This window comes from Hipposideros armiger, unplaced genomic scaffold (assembly GCF_001890085.2).
Source record: "Hipposideros armiger isolate ML-2016 unplaced genomic scaffold, ASM189008v1 scaffold_33, whole genome shotgun sequence".
Classification (NCBI taxonomy): Eukaryota; Metazoa; Chordata; class Mammalia; order Chiroptera; family Hipposideridae; genus Hipposideros; species Hipposideros armiger.
Window position 1 is genome coordinate 181,703 of NW_017731383.1, and position 19,486 is coordinate 201,188.

A 19,486-nucleotide genomic window follows, 5' to 3' on the forward strand; every position below is an offset into this window, starting at 1 on the left:
TGTGGTCAGCGGGCTATGGACACAGATGCCCAGACCTTCAATGGGAGGAAAACAGTCTCTCAACAAATTGACATCAGCACATCCACATGCAAAATGATGGCTCAGCCCTGTCACACCGCACGCAAAAATTAACTCAAAATGGATCAAAGGCTGAAATATAAGAGCCAAAACTATAAACCTCAGAGAGAAACATGGGCGTAAGTGTTCATCACTGTACCGCCTAAAATTGTCTTGTGCACAAAATTTGGGGCAACTCCAGCCACCATGGTGCACCCCACAGTTTAGTCACCTTACAGGGGAAGAGGCCCCATGCAAGGTCCCCAACAGCCCTCTTCAACACCAGGCTGACGGAGGAGACGCCCTGGCATGTGCACTCCGAGACAAGAACGAACGAATAAATGACGAACGAACAGACAAATGAGCTTCTAGAGACCCGCAGCCACAGCCACAGCCCTCCAGACCATCTGGGATGCAGGTCCGGCTTTTGTCATCTGGCCGGTGCTGTTCGGATGACCCTGGCTCCTGGTCCCAGGGGAGGGGACATCTGGGAGTTGGCACTGCCAAGCCATGACAGGGGACAGGATGGAGGGCCCTGGGCCAGCACAAAACGGAGAGTAACTGTGGGGTCAGGTGGAGTTCACGGTGCCTGTGGTGCTAAGCCAGGAGACACCACGTCTTGACAAGGTACAAGAGCGTCAGCGCACAGGTCCTGGCAAGTCTGCAGAGCCTGTTTGTCTCTGGAAAGGCAGCTGCAGGGAGAAGCCTGGGAGTCCAGGGGTCTCGGCCCAGCTGGCGGGAGAGGGCCGTTTGTCCTCCAGGGGACAGCTGCCCCCTCTCCCTGAGGGCCTGCGGAGATGAGCGAGGACTCAGAGGCCAAGGTCCCAGGCCACCCCCAGCCACCCCCAGCAGAGGCCCGCCCTCAAGCACCTACAGAAGGTGCCTGCTGTCCCACAGAGCCGCCCCGAACTGCCACAGCCCAGCCAGGCCCACGCACAGCCCGAGACCAGCAGTGCAGGGGGGCGCACAAAACCAGGAGAGGTATCTGAGCCAGCCCCCCGCCCATGCCCTGTGATGGCCCCCAACACTGCACAGCCAGCCCAGAGCCTGGAAGTGGGGATGAGGGCAGAACTGGGCAGCCTTGTCCCTGACAGGATGACGTGAGGTCTGAGAAGGTGGCCTTAAGGGCTCAGAGGGCCCAGGTGAGGGTGACTGTGGCTCACAGCCCATGCTCCATGGCCGAGGGCTGGGCGTGGATGGGCGTAGCCCCCGTGGGCTCTCCTGTCCGAGCCTGGAGCCTGCCATGTGTCCCCCACCTAGGGCCTGCCTGCCTGCACGCTGACCCGACATGACACAGCTCGGCAGGGCTGGGTGGCAGCGAGCCTGTGGGGCGGGTGGGGGCAAGGGCAGGCCCTAGGCCCTGGAGGACCCGTGTCCGGGGTGGCGGGCCGGTGCACCCCGGGGTGTTGCTCCCCGGGTGGCAGGAGGGGTGGGCGGTGAAACTCCACATTTTCTATACATTTTTGGCGGCTTGAGGGGCTGCCTGTAAAGTCTCCATGTTATTCTCAGAAACGGCACGCTTCACGCCCCGAGGCCCCTCAGAAAGTGGGGCCTCCGTGACAGGCCAGCCCCTGTGAGGCCAGGCAGGGCCCGGGCCCCGACCCAGGGTGGCCCTGGGGACTCATCAGCGCTCTCACAACCTGAGAGCAAGGCCCCGAGCGCCATGAGGACCTGAGACCCCGGGCTCTGAGCTTGCCGCAAGGCCTCCCTTCAGGGGTCCCTGGGGACCCAGGGAGACACTCGGCTGGAGGCGGCGGGCGGGGCCAGGTGGCCCAGACATCCCCGGAGCCCAGCCCTGGCCGCCCCTTCATCTCAGCTCCAGCGTCTTCCAGCCAAGCAGCACGGGGGCGGAGGTCGCTCAGGGTGGGCGGATGGCTGGGTTTGAGGGGGATAGTGCTGGAATCTGGCTTCAGCCCACAGCTCACGCTCCCTTCGTCTAAGGAGCAGCTCCATCCTCATTCCTCTGTGAAGGGGTGGGGTGAGGGGACCCCAAGACCTTCCAGTGGGTCCACTACAGGCTAAGCCCATTCATTACATACACCACAGCGACCAGGGCAGCCACCAAGTGAGTGTTTCCGAGGCGGAGAAGTGGCCCATCTGCCAAGGTCACGTGGTGAGAAACCCAAGGTTACTGCTGGGTGGTCCAGGGCAGGCGAGAGCCAGCAGGGCCACACGCTGTGGCTGCCTGGACACACCTGGCCTCTCTCCCAGCACAGCTTTCTGTGTGTGTCCCCCCCCCCCCCCCCCCCGTCACTGCTCGTCTGCACAGGGTCCCTCCCAGAGGGTTCGGACACAGTATCTGGAATGGGGTCAGGGGACCCAGGGCCAAGCGTGGAGGCCACATTGTGACATGTCCTTGGGTTCACATGCCGCTTTGTGCGCCAGACTGGAAAGCAAACGCTAAGGGGCCTGTCGCCCAGCGGTGGTCTCAGCCTGGCCTGGGCCAGCCAGCTGGAGAATGGGACCAGGGGAACCTGGCTAGCCACGGGGGGACAGATGATCTCCAGCCAGGTCCACCCACTTCACAGACCAGAGCCCAAGGTCTGGACCGAGGGGGCCGCCCCTCGCCACAGCAGTCCCCACCCGCCTGGAACCCAGACCTCACAACTCCTGATGGAACCCCCAATGTGGGGTGAGGACAGCTGTGACCAGGGGACCAGGCTGTGACCAGGGGACCAGGCTGTGACAGCTGCACAGGTGGGGGACCGCCACCCCAGAGCTTGTCCTTCTGCGGTGTTGGACCCAGAACCACACAAACAGGGACATGCCAGCTGGGGCCCCAGGTTCCCATGCCCCTTGTGCCCGAGCAGCAGCCCCACCCTGCACACACCCACTGAGACGGGACAGAGGTCCCTGGCTGGGGCCAGGGCTCGCAGACACGCAAGGGCGGCCCAGGGTGGTGGAGGGGGCGGGGACCAGGAGCACCGCCTGCAGCCCCCACAGGCTGGCGTCCTCACTTGGGGCGGGAGGCCGAGCTGGCACCGTGTGGGCCCAGCTCTGCCCAGCAGCGCGGGCCCTCGCCTGGGACACGTAACTGAATGACGGAGCAAGGTGCCAGCAGGCCTGAGTGCCCCCGCCAGCGCCTGCCTCCTAGGCCCCCACACACGCACACAGGATTCCTGCAGCCTCATGCTAACGGGTACATCCAGACGGTTTTACACAAAAAAGATAAACTGACCAGGATTCTCACCATCTCAGGAACACAAATACATACATCACACATTTATGTGTTGGGCAGAATGGCCCAGACAGCAAAGCCCAAGGCGCCCAGCATGGGTGCACCCCCCCGAACAGGGCACACCACTCCCGGGGGGCAGGCAAGAACCAGGGACACACCACCGGTGCCCCCCTCACGACTCCAAGCCAGCGTGCTGCGAGACAAAAACACCAGGCTGAGGGCGCGGCACTGCAGGCACCCCTGTGAAAGACCCTCCGTGACACGAGCACCAGGCGCCCGCCCGCCGGCGCCCCACGGCAGCAGTCCTCACGGCCACACAGCCTCGCGGCGTCGGATGGGACAGCAGGCCGCGGGTCTCGCAGGCGTACTCATGTTTACTGGCTTATGTGCGGGCACAGTGAGGCCAGAGGCCAGCCCACTCTGGACTGAAATCGTTCGTCCACTTGGCTGCTCAGACAGGTGGTCGGCCTGCACCTCCACGAGGCCACATGCAGCGGCGAGGTCTGGCCCCTGCGGGTCTGAGTCCCGAGGGGAGGCCGTGTCTGCAAGTCCTGGTCGTCGTGGGAGGCCTGGGGACCCCACTGCCCCAGAGACCAGTCATCCCCCAGCTGTCACCAGGGGACCCCAGCTGTGGGCGGTGACCAGCGATGGGACCAACACTCGGTGAGACAACTAGAAAAATGTGACCATCAAATGAGTTTCGTGTGTATGGGTTTTGTTGCTGGGTTCTTTTCCTTTTGGTTAAAAAAAAAACATAGCAGGCTCTCAGGTATATAAAACTGGTAATATTAGATAAAAATACAAACTTCACCTTTACAAAACAAAAACAAAACACACACACATTTCTGTTGAGTACACGTGAAGCATAACACCTTACCAAAAATAAAGAACTTAGGTTCCGTCCAAACCCTGTGGCAGGAACAGCCTCACGGGCCTCGTGGGACGGCAGCCAGAGGGAGCTCTGGGGGCCGGGGACAGGGGTCCGGGGTTGGGGATGGCATCCGATTGATTGGTTCACGCACAGTTCTCTCGAAATGGCTTAAGCTAAAAAGTAAAATGAAACGGGGCAAGGAGAAACATGTAAAGCCAGAAACATTTAGGAAATGATGCATAGGTAGGTATACCATGTTTATTTTAATACATCTCATTTGTTCGCATCCTGCTAGGAGAAATACCGTCCCACTGTCCTGTTACAGCAGCCTGGTGTTATCGGTGTAAATGTCATCCAAGAGATAATTAAAAAAAAAAAAAAAAAAAAGCTAGGCATAGAGTAAAAAGGAAAGCTTAATAATCACTTTATGGTGTAAAAAAAAAACCCACTTAAGGCTCTCAGAAGGTTTCTGTATAGACTTAAACACTACAGCAAGGAGACGTGCTTTCTAAGTCCCGTGGTGGCGTCCGCGGTGCTGGGGCCCTGCGCCCCGCAGAGCCCGCCCACATTGCTCAGGCTTCCAGGAAAAGCAGGCTCCGTGTCCTCGGCAAAAGCACCTGTGACCGCCTGGACAGAGGTCCCGTGCGCTGGCGCGTGGGTCACTGCCCCGTGGGTGCCCCTCCGAAGGTACGTCGTGAGTCAGCGCTGTCGCCGTGGTGCGTGGCCGTTTGCTTGCTCTCTTTTTGACAAGGAAGCTCCGTTTTGTTTCACCGAGTGCTACAATACTTGCTTTGATGTCACATTAAACAAACGTACACTGTCTCTTTGTTCTCCAGGGTGCACGGGGAGACAGTTTTTCACGGAGGAGAACAAAGACCGTACGCGGGTGGTAAGCACCGTACAAGTAGGTTCAGGAATGTCACACGCCATGTACATCCGAGTCCCGGGAAAGGGCCGCTAGCTTAGCCTCACCTCACATCTGCGGGGAGAGGGAGAGAGGCGCTGAGGCCGGGCCGTGGGTACATGTGTGTGGACGGCAGCCAGAGCGGGCCTTCACTGCAACCACGGGCACACACGTGCACACACACTCACGCGCACACACACTCACATGTACACATATGCACGTGCACGCGCACACACATGCACGCACGCGCACTCGCGCACACACACAGGCACACGCACACTCACACGTACACACACACACACATGGACACACGCACACACATTCACACGCGTGCACACACACATGTGCGTGCACACACTTGTATATGCGCACACACATGCGCGCGCACACGTGCATGCACACACACTCACGCACGGACCACAGCAAGTCTTAGGATTTGCCATTTTCATGAAATTTTTCAAACCAAATATGGCTCGTAACCCTTTCTGGAACACCCTGACAGGAACGGGGACGAGGCTCTCAGGACCTCACAGAAGAACACAGCTTGAGAGCAGGTCCCATTGTACAGATTGGGGACACTGAGACCCAGAAAGGACTTGTCTTTCTCCTTGCCTTCCTCTTTCTTCCAGCCTACGGTTTGATGTGATTTCTGGAGCTCTGGCAGCCACCTTGGAGCATGAGGCAACGGTGGCCACCGCCAGCCAGCCAGAAGGGGTCTCTGACCAGGCAGGTCCACACTGAGCTCTGAGCCAAGAGCAGCTCGTCCCATCCTACATGTCACCTGTCCACTGCTCATCCTAACGCTTGTACCACCCACATGCCCAGAGCCTGAATGCCAGCAGGGCCTGGGGGAGCAGGGTTGCCCGCCTCTCACTTTGGGGTCTGTCGTCAGCTGGTCCATGGAGGCCAGAGCCTAGCGGTCTGCAGGCTGGACGCACAGGCCGCACACAGACACCCCGGGCTGTACCCTTGGACTAGCAGAGAACAAGGGCTGCTGCAGGGACCAGGCCACGTGGGCCTTTCCTCCCCAGAGGACTCTCGCAAATGCACCTGACCCACGGGCCCCCAGAGCGCTAACCTGGCAGCTTCCTGCTGTCACACCAGCAGCCGCAGCCCAGGCTCTCAGACACCTATGTCTGAGAATTCCTCTCAGTACTTCGTTTTGGATGCCATGGGCTCCCACGTGCCCAGAGCCAGACAGGCAAACACCAATGATCAGGAAGGCTTGGAACTGCCTCCTCCATGCCGACTGTGCCTGCCCAAATCCCACGTACTGGGGAGCAGCGTGCCTCACTGAAAGGCTCTACTCCCCAGGATCCCTTGCAGCTGAGGGATAGCCAATGAGATCAAGGGCAAAAGTCACCGGGTGGGACTTCTCTAAGTGGTTCTACCCTTCTCCCCACCTTACTCTCTGTAAGCCCGGAGCGTGGATGTGATTTCTGGAGACTTAGCAGCCATTATGGGCCATGAGGCACCTCTGAGGATGGGTGGCACCAGTCCTGGGTGGAAGAGGGTGCCCGGTGATACCTCGAGGCTGCCATATCTGCTCTGGACTCTCTGTCTTTACGTGAGTCGCAAATGTCTACCTTATCTCAGCCCTTGTTTCTGGTATCACCAGCAGCCAAACAGTTTCCAGCGCAGCGGCCAACCGCCCTATGCGTTTATAAAGCATTTCCAGACAGGACCCGCTCGCCTCCAACAACCCTTACCTGCAGTCTCTGTAAGCCTGTTTTTCCGTCTGTCAAGTGGGGTGGGTAACCTGCCCGAGCTGACCCTAGCTAGTAAACATCAGAGCTGCCCCACTGCTGCTCAGGAAACCGCAACCCCTCCACTCACGTGACACCTCTGCCCCCCAGTCAACGAAGACCAAAGCCAGAGCAGGGCTCAGGGCTTCCCATGAGGAGGGCGGGGGGTGGGGGTCGAGGACGGGAGCAGGAGGCCCACAGCCCCGCCAGACCCCAGAAGCTGCAATCAGGCCAATCAGGGGGCATCCTCGGGGTGATTTGTCCTGATCAGCAGTCGCCTCCCACCCGCAGGGCATGGCACAGCCAGCTGACATGACAGCTCCTACCTGGTTGGCTCGTTAGGTGGGTTTTAACCTTTTTCTTTTCCGCTTTTTACCTGACTCCCTACGCCTCCCTGTTAACAGAAGGGCAGGGCCGGTGAGCAGGCCTAAGGAGGGCTGTCAGGTCGAAACTGAAACAATAAACACCTGAGGTGTTTGACTTTCTGAAAAAAAACTCCATTAGCACTGGCACAACACACTTCCTGGTCCCTCGAGCCAGGCCTGACCCAGGCTGTTTCTGGACAAAGTCTGCTGGTGGGGGAAGGCTGGGACCCTCACCAGCAACGTGGTGGCTGGGGTCCAGCACCTGCCTTCCCACCGGGGTGGGGACCCTCCTCAAACACGTCTGTCCTCATTATCGCAAAGAGCCACCGACCAGGGTGGGAGACACACGCACACCCACCCCAGTCCGGCTTGAACCTGTCCTGCCAGAGCTGCACAGCTTGTCCCACCTCCCTACTGGTGCCCGGGCAGCAGAATCGGCCCCCAGCGGTTACCCAGGGCACGCTGGCCAGGGCAGCAGGCAGCCGACTGGCCTCCCTGCAGCCCCGGAACCCACCGCCCGCGAACCCCACCTCCCGGCAGCAGCCCACGGGAGCTGGGCTGATGGTAGCTGCAGACGGCGCTGCCGGGAGCGCCACTCACCCGTCTCCTCCTCCCGGTAGTCAGGATTCAGGCTGGCGGTCGTGCACGTGCACTCCAGGTGCTCCTCCAGCCTCACCTGCACTTCTTTTAACTTTGGCTTCTTCCTGACGTACTCTACCTTGGCCACCTGCCGAGACAACAGGCCCAGCTGTGAGCGCCCAGAGGGCGGGCAGGCGGGCGCGCGCGCCCGGTGAGACAGGGTGCAGCACAGCATTGGTGGTTTGGGCTCATTTTAACTTAAAGTAAATGCGACGTGCGTGCTGGGGTGGGGGAGTCTGCAGGATGCACCTGGAGCTGGGGGCCCTCGGGGAGGGGAGGCATGTGCTCCCGTTTTAGGGACTTCTGGGGCAACAGGAAGTTTTCACATGGCGTTCAGTTATTAAAGGGAAAAAAGCAGTGGCTGAGGCACAGGGCCCTGCTGCCTGTGGCTGGTGGCCAGGTGTCACCCTGCCTCCTGCCTGAGGCCCAAAGAGGAGCCAGCACGGCCCCAGGGCCCACAAGCAGACTGTCCGGGCCCAGATGGGACAGGCTCCAGACCAGAACCCTATGGGAACCAGATCCGGGTCTCCACCCCTCCGGTCCCACAAGGACCCTCCCCTCCCCCAGGCCCGCGGCACCCAACAGCCAACAGCCTGTCCCAGGAAGGCATGAGGCCTTCTCACGGCCCCAGGCCACGGGTCTCTGTGGAAACTTGGAGAAAGCTGGCCTTCTCAGAAACGTCGGCAGAGGCCCCGGGGCCTTCCCAGGAGGGGGCTGGGGCGTCCCAGACGGAGCTGGGGCCCCCCTCAGCCGGAAAGGCCCCAGGCACAGGTGGGGGGAGGGGGCGAGAAGTCTAATCCCCAGGGGCCCCAGGGAACTGGCTGTCTGTGCTGGAAACGCAGCCCCACCCCCCGCACAGGCGCACACACAGGCACACACATGCCCGTCATGGGACCTCAAACACACACACGCACACACCTGGCTCCAGACACTTAATACAGGCAGAGCGAGCGCTGCCGAGGCAGCCATGCCCCCGCCGTCGCTCCCAGTTAGCGGAGGAGGAAAACTCCAGGGAGGCGATCCTCCCTGCCTCCCTGTAGCCCCAGTGGGGTCCCCATTCCCACAGGCCCACAGCCGGTGCTCTGGTCCCCAGCCCCCCACACAGCCTGGCAGGCACTGCATCTGTGCTGACATTGGGGCCGGAGCCCAGCCCTCTTCAGGCATAGCCAGCCCACCCTTCACGGTCCGCCTGGGACACAGGCGGGAAGGGAACACAGCCCACAGGTTGCACCCTGAGCGTGGAACCCGTGGGCCCATCCAGAGCTGGCAGGGGTGGGGGTGGACGAAGGGGACCCAGGCTCAGAGCAGAAGTCCCAGCCCGGGAGTCTGGATAGGGAGGGGCAGGGCGGGGACCCTTCTCCAGGCTCCTCTGCAGAGGCCTGCAGTCCACAAGCCAGAGGACCCAGGCAGTGGGGTCAGCCCTGCAACCTGGCAATGGGGCACCCGCCCCACAGGTAACCTGGCCAAGGCTTGTCCCGACCGGCATGAGTGACCCACAGAGAGGCGTGTGAAGTGCTAGGCAGTGCATGGCCTCAGGTGTGAACGCCAGCAGCCAGGTCCAGGTGTGGGGGCCTGGAAGGGGGTGGCCAGGAACCAGGCCGGTTGGAGGCCAGGCCAGGGAGGTTTCCTAAGTCAAGGTCGGAGAAAAGGAAGCCTCTAGCACGAGCAGCCACAGGACGGCCCACTCCCCAAAGGCCTGGGATGCTGCCGCCCCTCCACCTGCCCCTTCCCCAGGGGCCTGGAGCCAGAGAGGAGTCCATGGACCGTGGGGCAGAGCCTCTGTCTTCCCATCTGCAAAATGGGACCATAGGTCACAGGGTCATGATAAGAAACAAGGTCGTGCGTACAGAAGCACCTGGGAAGTGGCCTGGGCCACTTCCGGAGTGAGTGACCCCTGGTGTTGGCACTTTCACACAGGGCCCCAGCTCCCCCAAATCAGTCCCCAGGCCCCCGAGTCTGGAGAGGCCTGCTGGTCCCAGGGTGGGGCGGGGTCAAGTGAACCCCATGAGGGTACTGGGTGGGCTGGGCCTCAGCAGACCTTCCGAGGGCAGAGGCCCCACCTGCAGCCCTGCCACACTCCTCGATTAGAAGCTCCAGGTCGGCCTGGGCGGCAGCCAGGGTCCCGTGCAGGTGGGACGGGTCTGAGTGCCGTGCACTGTCCACAGCCACCTTCCTACCACCCGGCCTCTGCAGGACACAAGGGAGGCCCGGGGCTCTCGGCCCAGCCCTGCTTGTCAGCAAGCATCTCTCCCAGGTTCCTCTGCGGGCCAAGACCCCCAGACTCCCGGGCAAAGGGGCGCAGGCTGTTCACCCAGGACAGCCCGGCCACCATGGGGAAGGTGGACACTCGAGACACGCCGCCCATCCGGTGCCCTTGGCGAGGCGCGCAGTGCTGGCTGCCTCGGTTTAGGAACCCACTTTCTCCTCAGACGGGCTGTTTTCATCTAAGAAAAACAAACACGTTTTACGACGGCACCTGCTCCCGGGCATGCGAGGACGCGGACGCCCCGCCACTTGTCTGGCCAGGAAGCGGCTGCATTTCCCCCCATGAACATGCTGTGAACATTAAATTCTCAGAAGCGTCCTCCACACCAGCCAGGTCCACAGCATGACACGATGACGTCCCCGGGACCCCCATTCCCACACTGGAGCTAAGCGGGGTCCACATGTGCCTCCCTTCCGGCCCTGTTTGCACCTTGGTGTCTGGGCTGCACCTTACAAACCAGATCCAGCTCCTCGGCAGAGAGGGTGCCTGCCTTAGCCCCACCTGTGCACCGCAGGCCAGGCCATCCACAACCCCCCAGGTCAGGGACGCCAAGCACCCAGGCGACTTCCTGCCGCTCACCAGCATCCCAGGCTGGGCTGCCAGAACCACAAAGCAGGAGGGCTGGGGACAGCCACACCCTGCTGGGGACGCCCCAGGTGCTGGCCTGCCGGTCCAGGGTCAGGCAGAGGATCACCACCAAGATAAACACAGCAGCACTGACAGCCCCTGTGCCAGTCGCTGTGATGCTCACAGCTGCCCTGCGAGGGCACAGTTACGTCGGCTTTACAGGTGAGGAAACTGAGGCAGCAGCAGACAAGCCTCCTTTCGCTGGAGGCCTGGACCTGGGAACAGCAGAAGCCCTGAGCTCGTCCGAGGAACTGTCTCGTCGTGCGTGAGGGCTCAAGCCTGCTGGCACTCCAGGGACAGCATTCCCGTGTCCCTCCCCGGCCCCACATCCACCCGGAACTGAAACTGACCCCCAGAGCCATTCGGACAGACCTCACCTGTTTTAACGGACGGAGTGGGGGAGCCCTTCTCCTCCAACCTCGCCAGAGGCCAATGCAGCCCGGAGATCGAGGAGCTCAGGCTCCAGGGCCTGAAGGCAGACGGGCAGTGCCCCTGGGGCCGTGTCCAGCTCCCCAAGGCCCAGGTGTTGGGCTCCCTCACTGCTAGGCTCTCCCCAGGAAGCCCTGCACAGCAGGCCAGGGGCTCAGAGGCCCTACCCAAGGCATAAGCCCCCAGGCCACCACGTTCTCCCCCAGGCCCATAAATTGGACCCCACACAGCAGCAGCTGGACCCTGCCCCGACATGCCCCTCCCAGCTCAATTCCCAGGGAGCAGAGCCAGTCCCGGGCACTCAGGTGGACACGCACAGCCTGCCTTCCAGAAGTTTGGCCAACAGGGCCACGTCCATCGCTGCAGAGCTGGGTCCTGGCTTCTGGAGACCTGGGGACTGATCAGGTAATTTACTGAAGGACACAGGCTACCCTGAAACAAAACGGGAGCCCACCTGCAACAGGGGAGACGGCTGCTCGGAGCGGCTCGTACACCCTGACCCCTCTGCGGCCCACTGAGCAGCCTTCAGCCAGCACAACTGGACAGTCACCCGCTGGGGCCTCAGGATGACCATGCCCGGCCTGACCGCTATCTCCTCGTATAAGAGGCCTTGGACTGTGAATCAAAAGGCCATAAACCCCGGAAAGCCTGGGAGGTGCCACAGGCCCGCTCCGGGGCTCTGGGGGCCGTGCTGCCTCCACCCCAAATGGAGCGGGAGCGGCCTCCACAATGGGCCTCCTGTTCCCACTGACCTTTTGTCCTCTCTGCCAGAACCCCCGCTGTCTGGGGCCGGATGTTTTCCTGCCAACCCTCTGACGGGTGGGCAGGGAGGAGGAGGAAGGGGCCAGGGTCTGGGCAGGGTGGGGCGCGGGCCAGGAACCAGGCCGCCGAGGCTCCACAAGCATGACTGAACCCTCCCTTCGGGCTGACCGCCACCCCATCTGGGCAGATGGGGGCCAGGGGAGGCCCTGGTCCAGGCGGAGATGCACCCCTCCCGGAGAGGCCAGCCTCAGACACCACCGTGCTGCTAGGACCCCTGGTGGAGCCTCTGGGCCCCACCCACCCACGCAGGTGGGCCAGCGGACAGAGGCAGACACTCCCTGGTCCTTACACCACAGGGAACAACAGCGAGGCTCCCTGGAGGCCAGAGCCCACGGGGCAGAGAGCCCTTCACTGCAGCACCCCTGTACCTCCAAGCCCCCGTCTCAGAAACCCTGGCGCCCATGTGGGTCCATCTCATCTCGAGCACCCCCTGCCTGTGCCCAATAAAAAGACCCCAGGTGCCCGGATTCTTGGGGCTCATAACACCTCCCGACATACCACAAGTGAGGACACTGAGACCCCAAGGGGCAGAGCTGGCCGGAGTCACAGAGTGGAGCCCCAGTGGGCAGGGCCGGTGTGGGGTGCATAGGGCTTGTCCTCGCGCCTCAGTTTCCTCCTTTAACAGAGATGGCAGCGGGGGGCCTGGGGTGCAGAGCTGGCCTCAGGCTGGGCGGCGGCCCTGCTGCTGGAGTCCGGAGGCCTGAGTCAGGGCCCCACCCGGGAGCACCCTGGCGTCCAGGGGAGTGACAGCCGGCACACCACGGGGCAGTGAGCCGTGCAGGGTGCTCACTCAGCACCCAGGACCTACAGTCACCACGTCGAGGCCAAGTCAAGCCCCAGTTATGGGTCTAAAGGGCCTTCTCATGTGACAAGTGGCCAGGCCTGCTACGCGGTCTGTCACTAAGAAGTTTCTCCCCTACACCTCCGGTGGGGACCAGGGACTGGCAGCAGCACAGAGGGGTGTGAAATCATTTCTAGGCAAGAATGAGTTCTAATGCACCCCAGAGCCGACATCCCCACTCAAGGAAAACGGGTCCACTCCGTCCGGGAGGAGCCCTGCTGCCCAGGGTCCACTTCCAGGGTCCTAACCGCCCCCAGAGCCAGTCTCCAGGGGTGGCCCCTCCCGCCTCAGCCTGACGTCAGAGAAGCCAGGAGACACCCTCGAATCACTCTCCAACCCTGTTCTTTTGAAAAGGGCCACACAGAGACCGATGCCCCCGCCCGCCCCGCTCTCTCGGGGGACTCGCAGCCCAGACACCCAGTGGCCGTGTCTTAGGCTCGTTTCGCCGATGGGGCAGGTAAGCCCAGGCCAGCAGGCACAGCCAGCAAGTCTAAAGCCAGACCCCAATTTGGCCGCCCAGAGTGACCTGAAGCAGAATGCCCCCAAGGACTCAGGACAGGAGGATGAGGAACCCCCCTCCAGAGTGTGAGTGTGACCTTCCAGCGTCCCCCAGGGCTGTCCTTGGAGGCCACCGGGGCCAGCCCCGCCTGAGGGAGGGCTGTGGCATACGACCGCTGTGTGCAGGCTCCCAAGTGACCACAGTGGGTGGTGAAGACGGTCAGTCCAAGCCACCAGGTCCTTTCTGAAACAAGGGGAGGAGGCTTGGCCTCGTAGCCCCAGGGCCTCAGCGCCCCAGAAGGACCCTTCCAGGCAAGCACCCCCAGTGCAATGGGAGCGCCCTTCCCGTTTACAGATAAGGCAACATGACCAGGGCCCCACACCAGCAGCCCCTTCTTTGTCTCTCATGTCCTGGGGGCAGAGCAGGCTCTGAGGGGACCCCCGGCCCCGCATGCACCACAGCCCCCACCAACATGCCTGCGAGAACTCTGCAGGGCTCCCAGCGACGTGGCCACAACTGTGGGACCCTTGAGCAAGAAAAGGCAGCTCCAGACCACCATGTCCTAGGTCTGTTTCTTCATAGCCCCTTCCAAATGGTTATTTCCTGGGAGGTTGTGTGTGTGTGGGTGGGGGACAGGGACACCAGACGGCACCCCAGCTCGCCCTGCGCCGGCCCACAGTGCTCGTCCCTGCTCCCCGGGCCTCGGGCTGCCAGGCCTGGGGCTACCGGCCCTCACACGGGCCGCTCGGTCCCTCGGGGGCGGCGCTCACCTTGACACTCCGGTGATGCACGCGGGAGGGCTGGCACTTGACGCTGCTGGTGTTACAGCAGCCCGTGCAGCGCTTGACCTCCACACAGGGAGGCCAGATCAGAAAGTTGGCAGACGTGGGGTCCACCTGGCTCCGAGGTATCTCATAAATGACCGTCCTGGTCTTGCAGACGGCAGGGACAGCTTCCTCTGCAGAGGAAGAGCCGCAGTGAGTTCAGAGGCCACGTGTCCCCGTGGGTACTGTGCCCCCCACCTCCTCTGTACCCTCCCAGGGCTGCAGCAGCTGAGGGGCCACCCAGCTGCTGCCACCTCCAATATGACATGTGTCACACAGCCCCAGGGCCCCCACTCCCCCACAGGGTGCAGCTGAGCTGGGCAGGAGCACAAGGCCTGGTGGGGCGACCCCAGGGGAAGGACACAGCTGGCAAAGGGGACTGAGTGACACTGGGGCCAAGACAGCAGGGAGGCCCGATGTGCCCACGGGGAGTGAGGAACGTGTGGCTGGGGACAGGATGGAAACAGGGGCTGACAGGCGATGGGACTGCTGGAGCCCAGTGTCCCCACCACCAACACTCAGGCAGCTGCTGAGGCTGAGGAGACGGGGAGGGCCAGGGAGCCCCGAGCGCTGGGCGCAGAGACCAGACACAGCCTGACGTGCTGCTGCTGCGTCCCCAGGGCCAGGCCCTGCTCCAGGCAGGAACAAAACCCACACAAGAGCTAGTCACTGCCCCAGGGGCCATCCCGTCAGTCTTGAGGGCAGCTTTGCTGTGGCTGCTGCTGAGATGAAGCAGCCACAGGAGGTCTGGGGGGCAGCAGGTAGCGGACGCGGGACACGGAACACTACATGCCCGGGCTCCGCAGCCCCCGGCCAGGGACCTGCTCAAGGAGGGTCACCCCGAGGCCATCCACCAGCCACGAGGGCCCCTCCGAGAGGGAACTGGCTCTCTTCTGCCCTGTGATCCTCAGCACAGGTTGACCAGCCCAGCCCGGGGCCCTGAACTCCTTACAGACACCAGGCTGTGACTGACAGATGAGAAACGCCCCCAGGACCTGGGTGCATGCACAACGTGCTGCCTCCTCGGCCACGAGGCCCAGCTGGGCATTGTGCGATGGCCGCCTGGCGACATCCAGACATGGGGACTGGCCAACAGGGGTCTCCGCTGCCCAGACACCTATCCAGGGAGCCCAGCCAGCTGGCTGAGGGGCCAAGAAAGGCTCTGGGACCACCCACCGAAGCCACTGCCCCCAGCAACTCTGTGGGGGCCCCCGAACCCTAGAGCTGGAGCTGGAGGGCCCAACAGCCAGCAGCTCACACACCGAGGCTCCCACGAGCGCAGTGGCCAGCTTGGAGCCGGGCCGTGCCTCCTGCGGACAGGAGAACCGCCCAAAATGTAGTTGGAAAACTAAGTGTCCAGGAGGGGTGTCAGCTCTCACTGTCCCCTCCTCCCTGGGCCCCAAGAACAAGCCACCAGACAAGGAAGTCTGGGTGCCAGTGGTCTGGGCAGCCCAGTGGGGAGGGGGCTGCCTCACAGCATACAGCCTGGAGCCCTCCAGGTGGGAGGGGCCTGGGGAACCTGGCCAGGTGAGCTCCTGTCAGAACAGTAAATGTCATCTGGGGAGGGCCCGCCTGCCGTAACTGGGAACGCTTCACCCACCATCGCACTCAGAGGTAGAAACTATAAACCCATCTTCTTGGAGGAAACTGAAGTTTGGATGGGAGTCACCCGCCCAAGGTCACACAGTGAGTGGGCAACAATCGGGGTTCACATGTAGCAGCCTCAATAAGCAGGTGGGACCCCCAGATGGCATGGGGTTGAATGGGCCACACACCCAACTGCGTCCCCAGGGCAAGAAAGAGCAGCAGCTACGACTTCCCCTCAGAACCCCACCCGCTAGCAGACATGGGGGTGCTTTGTAAGAGGGGACAAGAACCAAGCCTCCCCCATACCGGTGCCCAGGTGGGGCCCTAGGAGCCAAGCGCGAGTGGGGTGGGGCAAGGGAAGGGGGTATCTGTGAGCAGCCCGCCAGGCTCATGGCTGCACCCCAGTATGCAGCTCGCAGCCAGGAGCACCCAGCATTCCACATGGCGGGACCGCAAATGAAACAAGGCCTTCTGGGGAGCAGGCCCCAACACGACCGGCACTTAAGGAATTTAGGACGGCCTCCTCTCCAGGGGCTGTCAGCCGGGCCAGGCGGCAGCAGGGGGAGACCCCCTGCAGGAAGGAGGGGCCCCAGCAGGCTGGGCCTCTGCTTTACAGGAGGGAGGCAGGGCTCCCCTCAGCACCCCCAGGCCCCCAATGGCCCTGAGACTCACCGATGCTTCTCTTCCTCCGAATGGGCAGAGGTGGCTTCTGAGGCGTGCGCTTGGTGGCACGGCCGCTGTGGGCTCTCAGGCTGCTTTCCAGAGCATCCTCAGCCCCTACAGAAAGAAGGGACAGTGACCAGCTGGGCCCCAGGGCCTGTCCACAGCACTTCCTGCAGCTCAGCCCACCCTCACTCCTCAAGACGGACGGGGTCCTTTGGGAGCCCCTCCACTCCCACACAGGGAGTGTCCAGGTGTGCAGGGGGAGGGAGACTCCCAGCTGCCAAAACTATCCCACCACCCTCTCCAAAGTGTCGGCAGCCCTCGCCGAAAAGTGGCACCCTCACCACACTGCCAGTGGCCCTGTGGGGAGGGGCCACAGGTGGTCTCCCCTAGATGTGTCTCCCCTGAGACAGCCCAGGTGAGGAAGCTCAAGGCCAGCGCCCACCCCCCCACCCCCCCAGACCTCAGTGGACAGGCCCACTGCTCCCAGCTGGGCACTGCGGACAGCAAGCTGACCTGAAGGACCAACAGAGGCTGAGGCAACTTCCCCAGTGTGTGTGCGCCTCCCCCCACCCCAAGCCCACCCTTAATGGTGCAGCTAGCCCTTGAGGGATCGGAAGGAAGGCCGGACCGGCTGGCTGACAGCCAAACCCCACTTGTTCCCAAAGTCAGCCCACTCTGAGGGTGAGGCCACGAGAAACGCTGGAGCGGAAGCAGAAGTGGCTGCAGGGCCTGGACGAGAGTCCCGGTGGATAACAGTGCAGGCAGCCTGCACAGGACAGTGCCAGCTGCCCGACTACCTGGGAACCATGGCCATGACCGCAGGGACAAGCTGCCAGGAGGGGCTCTCAGCCACAGACCAGCAGGCCCCAGAGCTAAGAGCAGGCTGGACCCTAGTCCCCCAGGTCCTGGGCGGCCCAGGGGAGGCCCAGATCCTGGGAGTAATGGAGAAGGAGTGGGATGGACAAAGTCCTGCCCCTGCCGCTTGACCAAACCCAGCCATGGACACTGCCTGCACCTGGAAGGCGTGGGTCACCGGCCATCTTTGCCCCCAGGTCCCTCTGAGAAGGCCTGTCGCCACTTCTCGCCTCCATCCCTGCCTCCCCAATAGAGGACCAGGGGAAAGGCGCTCTAGCCTGTGTGCGAAGCTGTCGCACTGTCGCACATCGCACATCGGTAGGCTCCCCCCACGCTGGTGGTGACCCTGCCACCAGCCCATCCCGGTGCTGGCCCAGTGAGGTCTCCACAATGGCCCACAGCAGCCCTGGTGGAAGGTGAGGGAACGCAGCCACGCACCACTCTTCGAGAACCCGAGCAGAACCCAACTTTTCACTGAAAATGACTCAATGTTCACGGCCACTATTTATTCTGAGACCCAAAATAAGATCAGAACAGAACTACTCACACAGTAAGAATTTCCCATCAACCAACTGTTACAAGAAGCAATTTTTTCCCCCACAAAAAAGTGATATTTACGAGTCATGTCCTGGTGGTGGCCATCTTGCTACCGGCTTCTAAGAAAATTGAACACTACCGCTGGCGCTCTCCAGCGCCTCACACAGCCACGCACCGCCACCACTCTACACCTGAGGACACCGAGGCCCAAGAGATGGGCCGACAGCAGGGACAAAGGGCCGGCGGGAGCCCCGTCCAGGCCAGGTGGGCCCTCCCGCGACAGGCCTGACAGACAGCACAGGGAACGCCCCAGCTCGTCAACTGGTTTTGAAGACAAGAGATGGAGTGGAAACAGCTGCTCGCCAAACAAGCCCACCCTCTGAGGCCCCCACACGATGGGGGTCGACAAGCGCAGCCTCGGTCGGTCCGGGGGGACGGACGCCTTCTCGTTCATGCTGGCGGAGAAGTGGCCCAGCAGCTACGGCCACGAGGAGGTCCCTGGGACTCACGCGCCAACCGCTCTGAGGACAGTTAATCAGGCGGCTCCCCTCTGGTCTTTGATGCGCAGATGTCTGCCTGACAGCTTGGCTGGAGGACTGCTCCAGCCATGGGTCCTGGTGGGGCGTTAATGGCCCGAGATGGGGTATTTATGTATCGGTTACTCAATGACCCGGGCGTTCGGCCAGGCAGCTCAGAGAACAAAGCTCCCGCTGCCACTCCGCTGAGGGGTTTGTTCTCGTCGGCACTGGACAAACAAGCCCCAAACTCCACGCTACTGGTCATTAAAAGACCACACGCTGGCCTCTCCGCCCAAAAGCAGCAGGTGGAAAGCCATCCAGGGCTTCGCTCCTGACTGGGACCCGCAGGCTCAGGCCCCTCCAGGGCAGGGATCCCGCCCACGTGGCCTCCGGCCACGCCCACCTGGAGCCCACGCGCAGAGTCCCACCTGTGAAATGGGAAAGCAGCCGCCCCTGGGGCGGAGTCAGGACCCCAGTGACATCACAAAGCCCCGCCCACACGAGGAGGAGTCGCTGTTTAAAACGCCTCTTCTCAGCTCCCTTGGGCACTAGCTTCACACTCAGGTCAACCTGGCAGGGACACCCCTCGAGTTACAAAGGGAGATTTTCCAGCTGGGGACCCAGCCCCCTCCTCCCCGTCCCCAGACATACAGGGAGATTTTCCAGCTGGGGACCCAGCCCCCTCCTCCCCGTCCCCAGACATACCTCTGCGAGACCTAGTGTGAAGCCCAAGGCCTGAGGGGGGGGGGGCGGTTCAGTCCTCCACGGCTGCTTACAACCTGCCCCAGCAGCCCAATTTCAACTTTTCACTTCTGGCGGGACAGGAGTTGGGGGGAAGACACCCTCTCACCCCCCATCCCCCCCGACAACTCTAGAAGCAATAGGTGCAACTCTGTGCTCAGGCCAGAGACTGTGGTCTCCTGTGATTCTCAGCTCCACATCTGTGGAACCGGGGCAGGACCAGGATGAAGGAGACCCACTGGCGTTTGTGTCACAAATGGCCACCTAGGGGCAAAGCTAGTGAGCAAGGAATGTCCTTCAGGCCCTCTTTGGTTCTCACCCAAAGTTTCCCAGGCACCAGAACCCGAAAAGCCTGACAGCTTGGTGGAGTGTGTGTGTGTGTGTGGGGGGTCCACACAGGTGAGCCACTCTGCCTACTCCCTGGGGCAGGAGGACTGAGGTCCTTGGGCGTTTTATAAGGGGGGCAATGCGAAACCAGCTGAGAACTGGATGGTGCATCCTGGCTTTTTCGGTTT

The 19,486-nt window shown here is 62.2% G+C and overlaps 2 protein-coding genes across 3 annotated transcripts; both read right to left on the reverse strand.

The window, feature by feature from the left end:
• Positions 1–4,005: 4,005 nt before the first annotated feature.
• On the reverse strand, positions 4,006–18,166 carry PDGFA (platelet derived growth factor subunit A). Its single transcript, XM_019637414.1, has 6 exons — positions 18,089–18,166; positions 16,327–16,603; positions 14,014–14,201; positions 7,721–7,847; positions 7,082–7,149; positions 4,006–5,085 (listed from the first exon to the last, which is right to left on the reverse strand). Exons 1-5 carry the CDS (start codon positions 18,164–18,166, stop codon positions 7,094–7,096), a joined length of 726 nt encoding a protein of 241 aa, XP_019492959.1. The 3' UTR covers positions 4,006–5,085; positions 7,082–7,093.
• On the reverse strand, positions 7,872–14,001 carry LOC109380124 (uncharacterized). Of its 2 annotated transcripts, none has more exons than XM_019637393.1 (2): positions 12,402–14,001; positions 7,872–11,478 (listed from the first exon to the last, which is right to left on the reverse strand). In XM_019637393.1, exon 2 carries the CDS (start codon positions 9,014–9,016, stop codon positions 8,093–8,095), a length of 924 nt encoding a protein of 307 aa, XP_019492938.1. In that variant the 5' UTR covers positions 9,017–11,478; positions 12,402–14,001; the 3' UTR covers positions 7,872–8,092. The 2 variants fall into 2 exon arrangements, with proteins under 2 accessions (XP_019492938.1, XP_019492937.1); XM_019637392.1 differs by having other exon boundaries at positions 7,872–10,867; positions 11,030–14,001.
• Positions 18,167–19,486: the final 1,320 nt, after the last annotated feature.

Coding starts and splice junctions, on each gene's coding strand:
- LOC109380124 (XM_019637393.1), bottom strand. CDS start 9,016: ATGGGCCCACGGGTTCCACGCTCAGGGTGCAACCTGTGGGCTGTGTTC.
- PDGFA (XM_019637414.1), bottom strand. CDS start 18,166: ATGAACGAGAAGGCGTCCGTCCCCCCGGACCGACCGAGGCTGCGCTTG. Junction 7,848..14,013: donor TGCATCACCGGAGTGTCAAG/GTGAGCGCCGCC, acceptor TTGTCTCGGCAG/GTGGCCAAGGTAGAGTACGT. Junction 7,150..7,720: donor CTACCGGGAGGAGGAGACGG/GTGAGTGGCGCT, acceptor TTCTGTTAACAG/GGAGGCGTAGGGAGTCAGGT.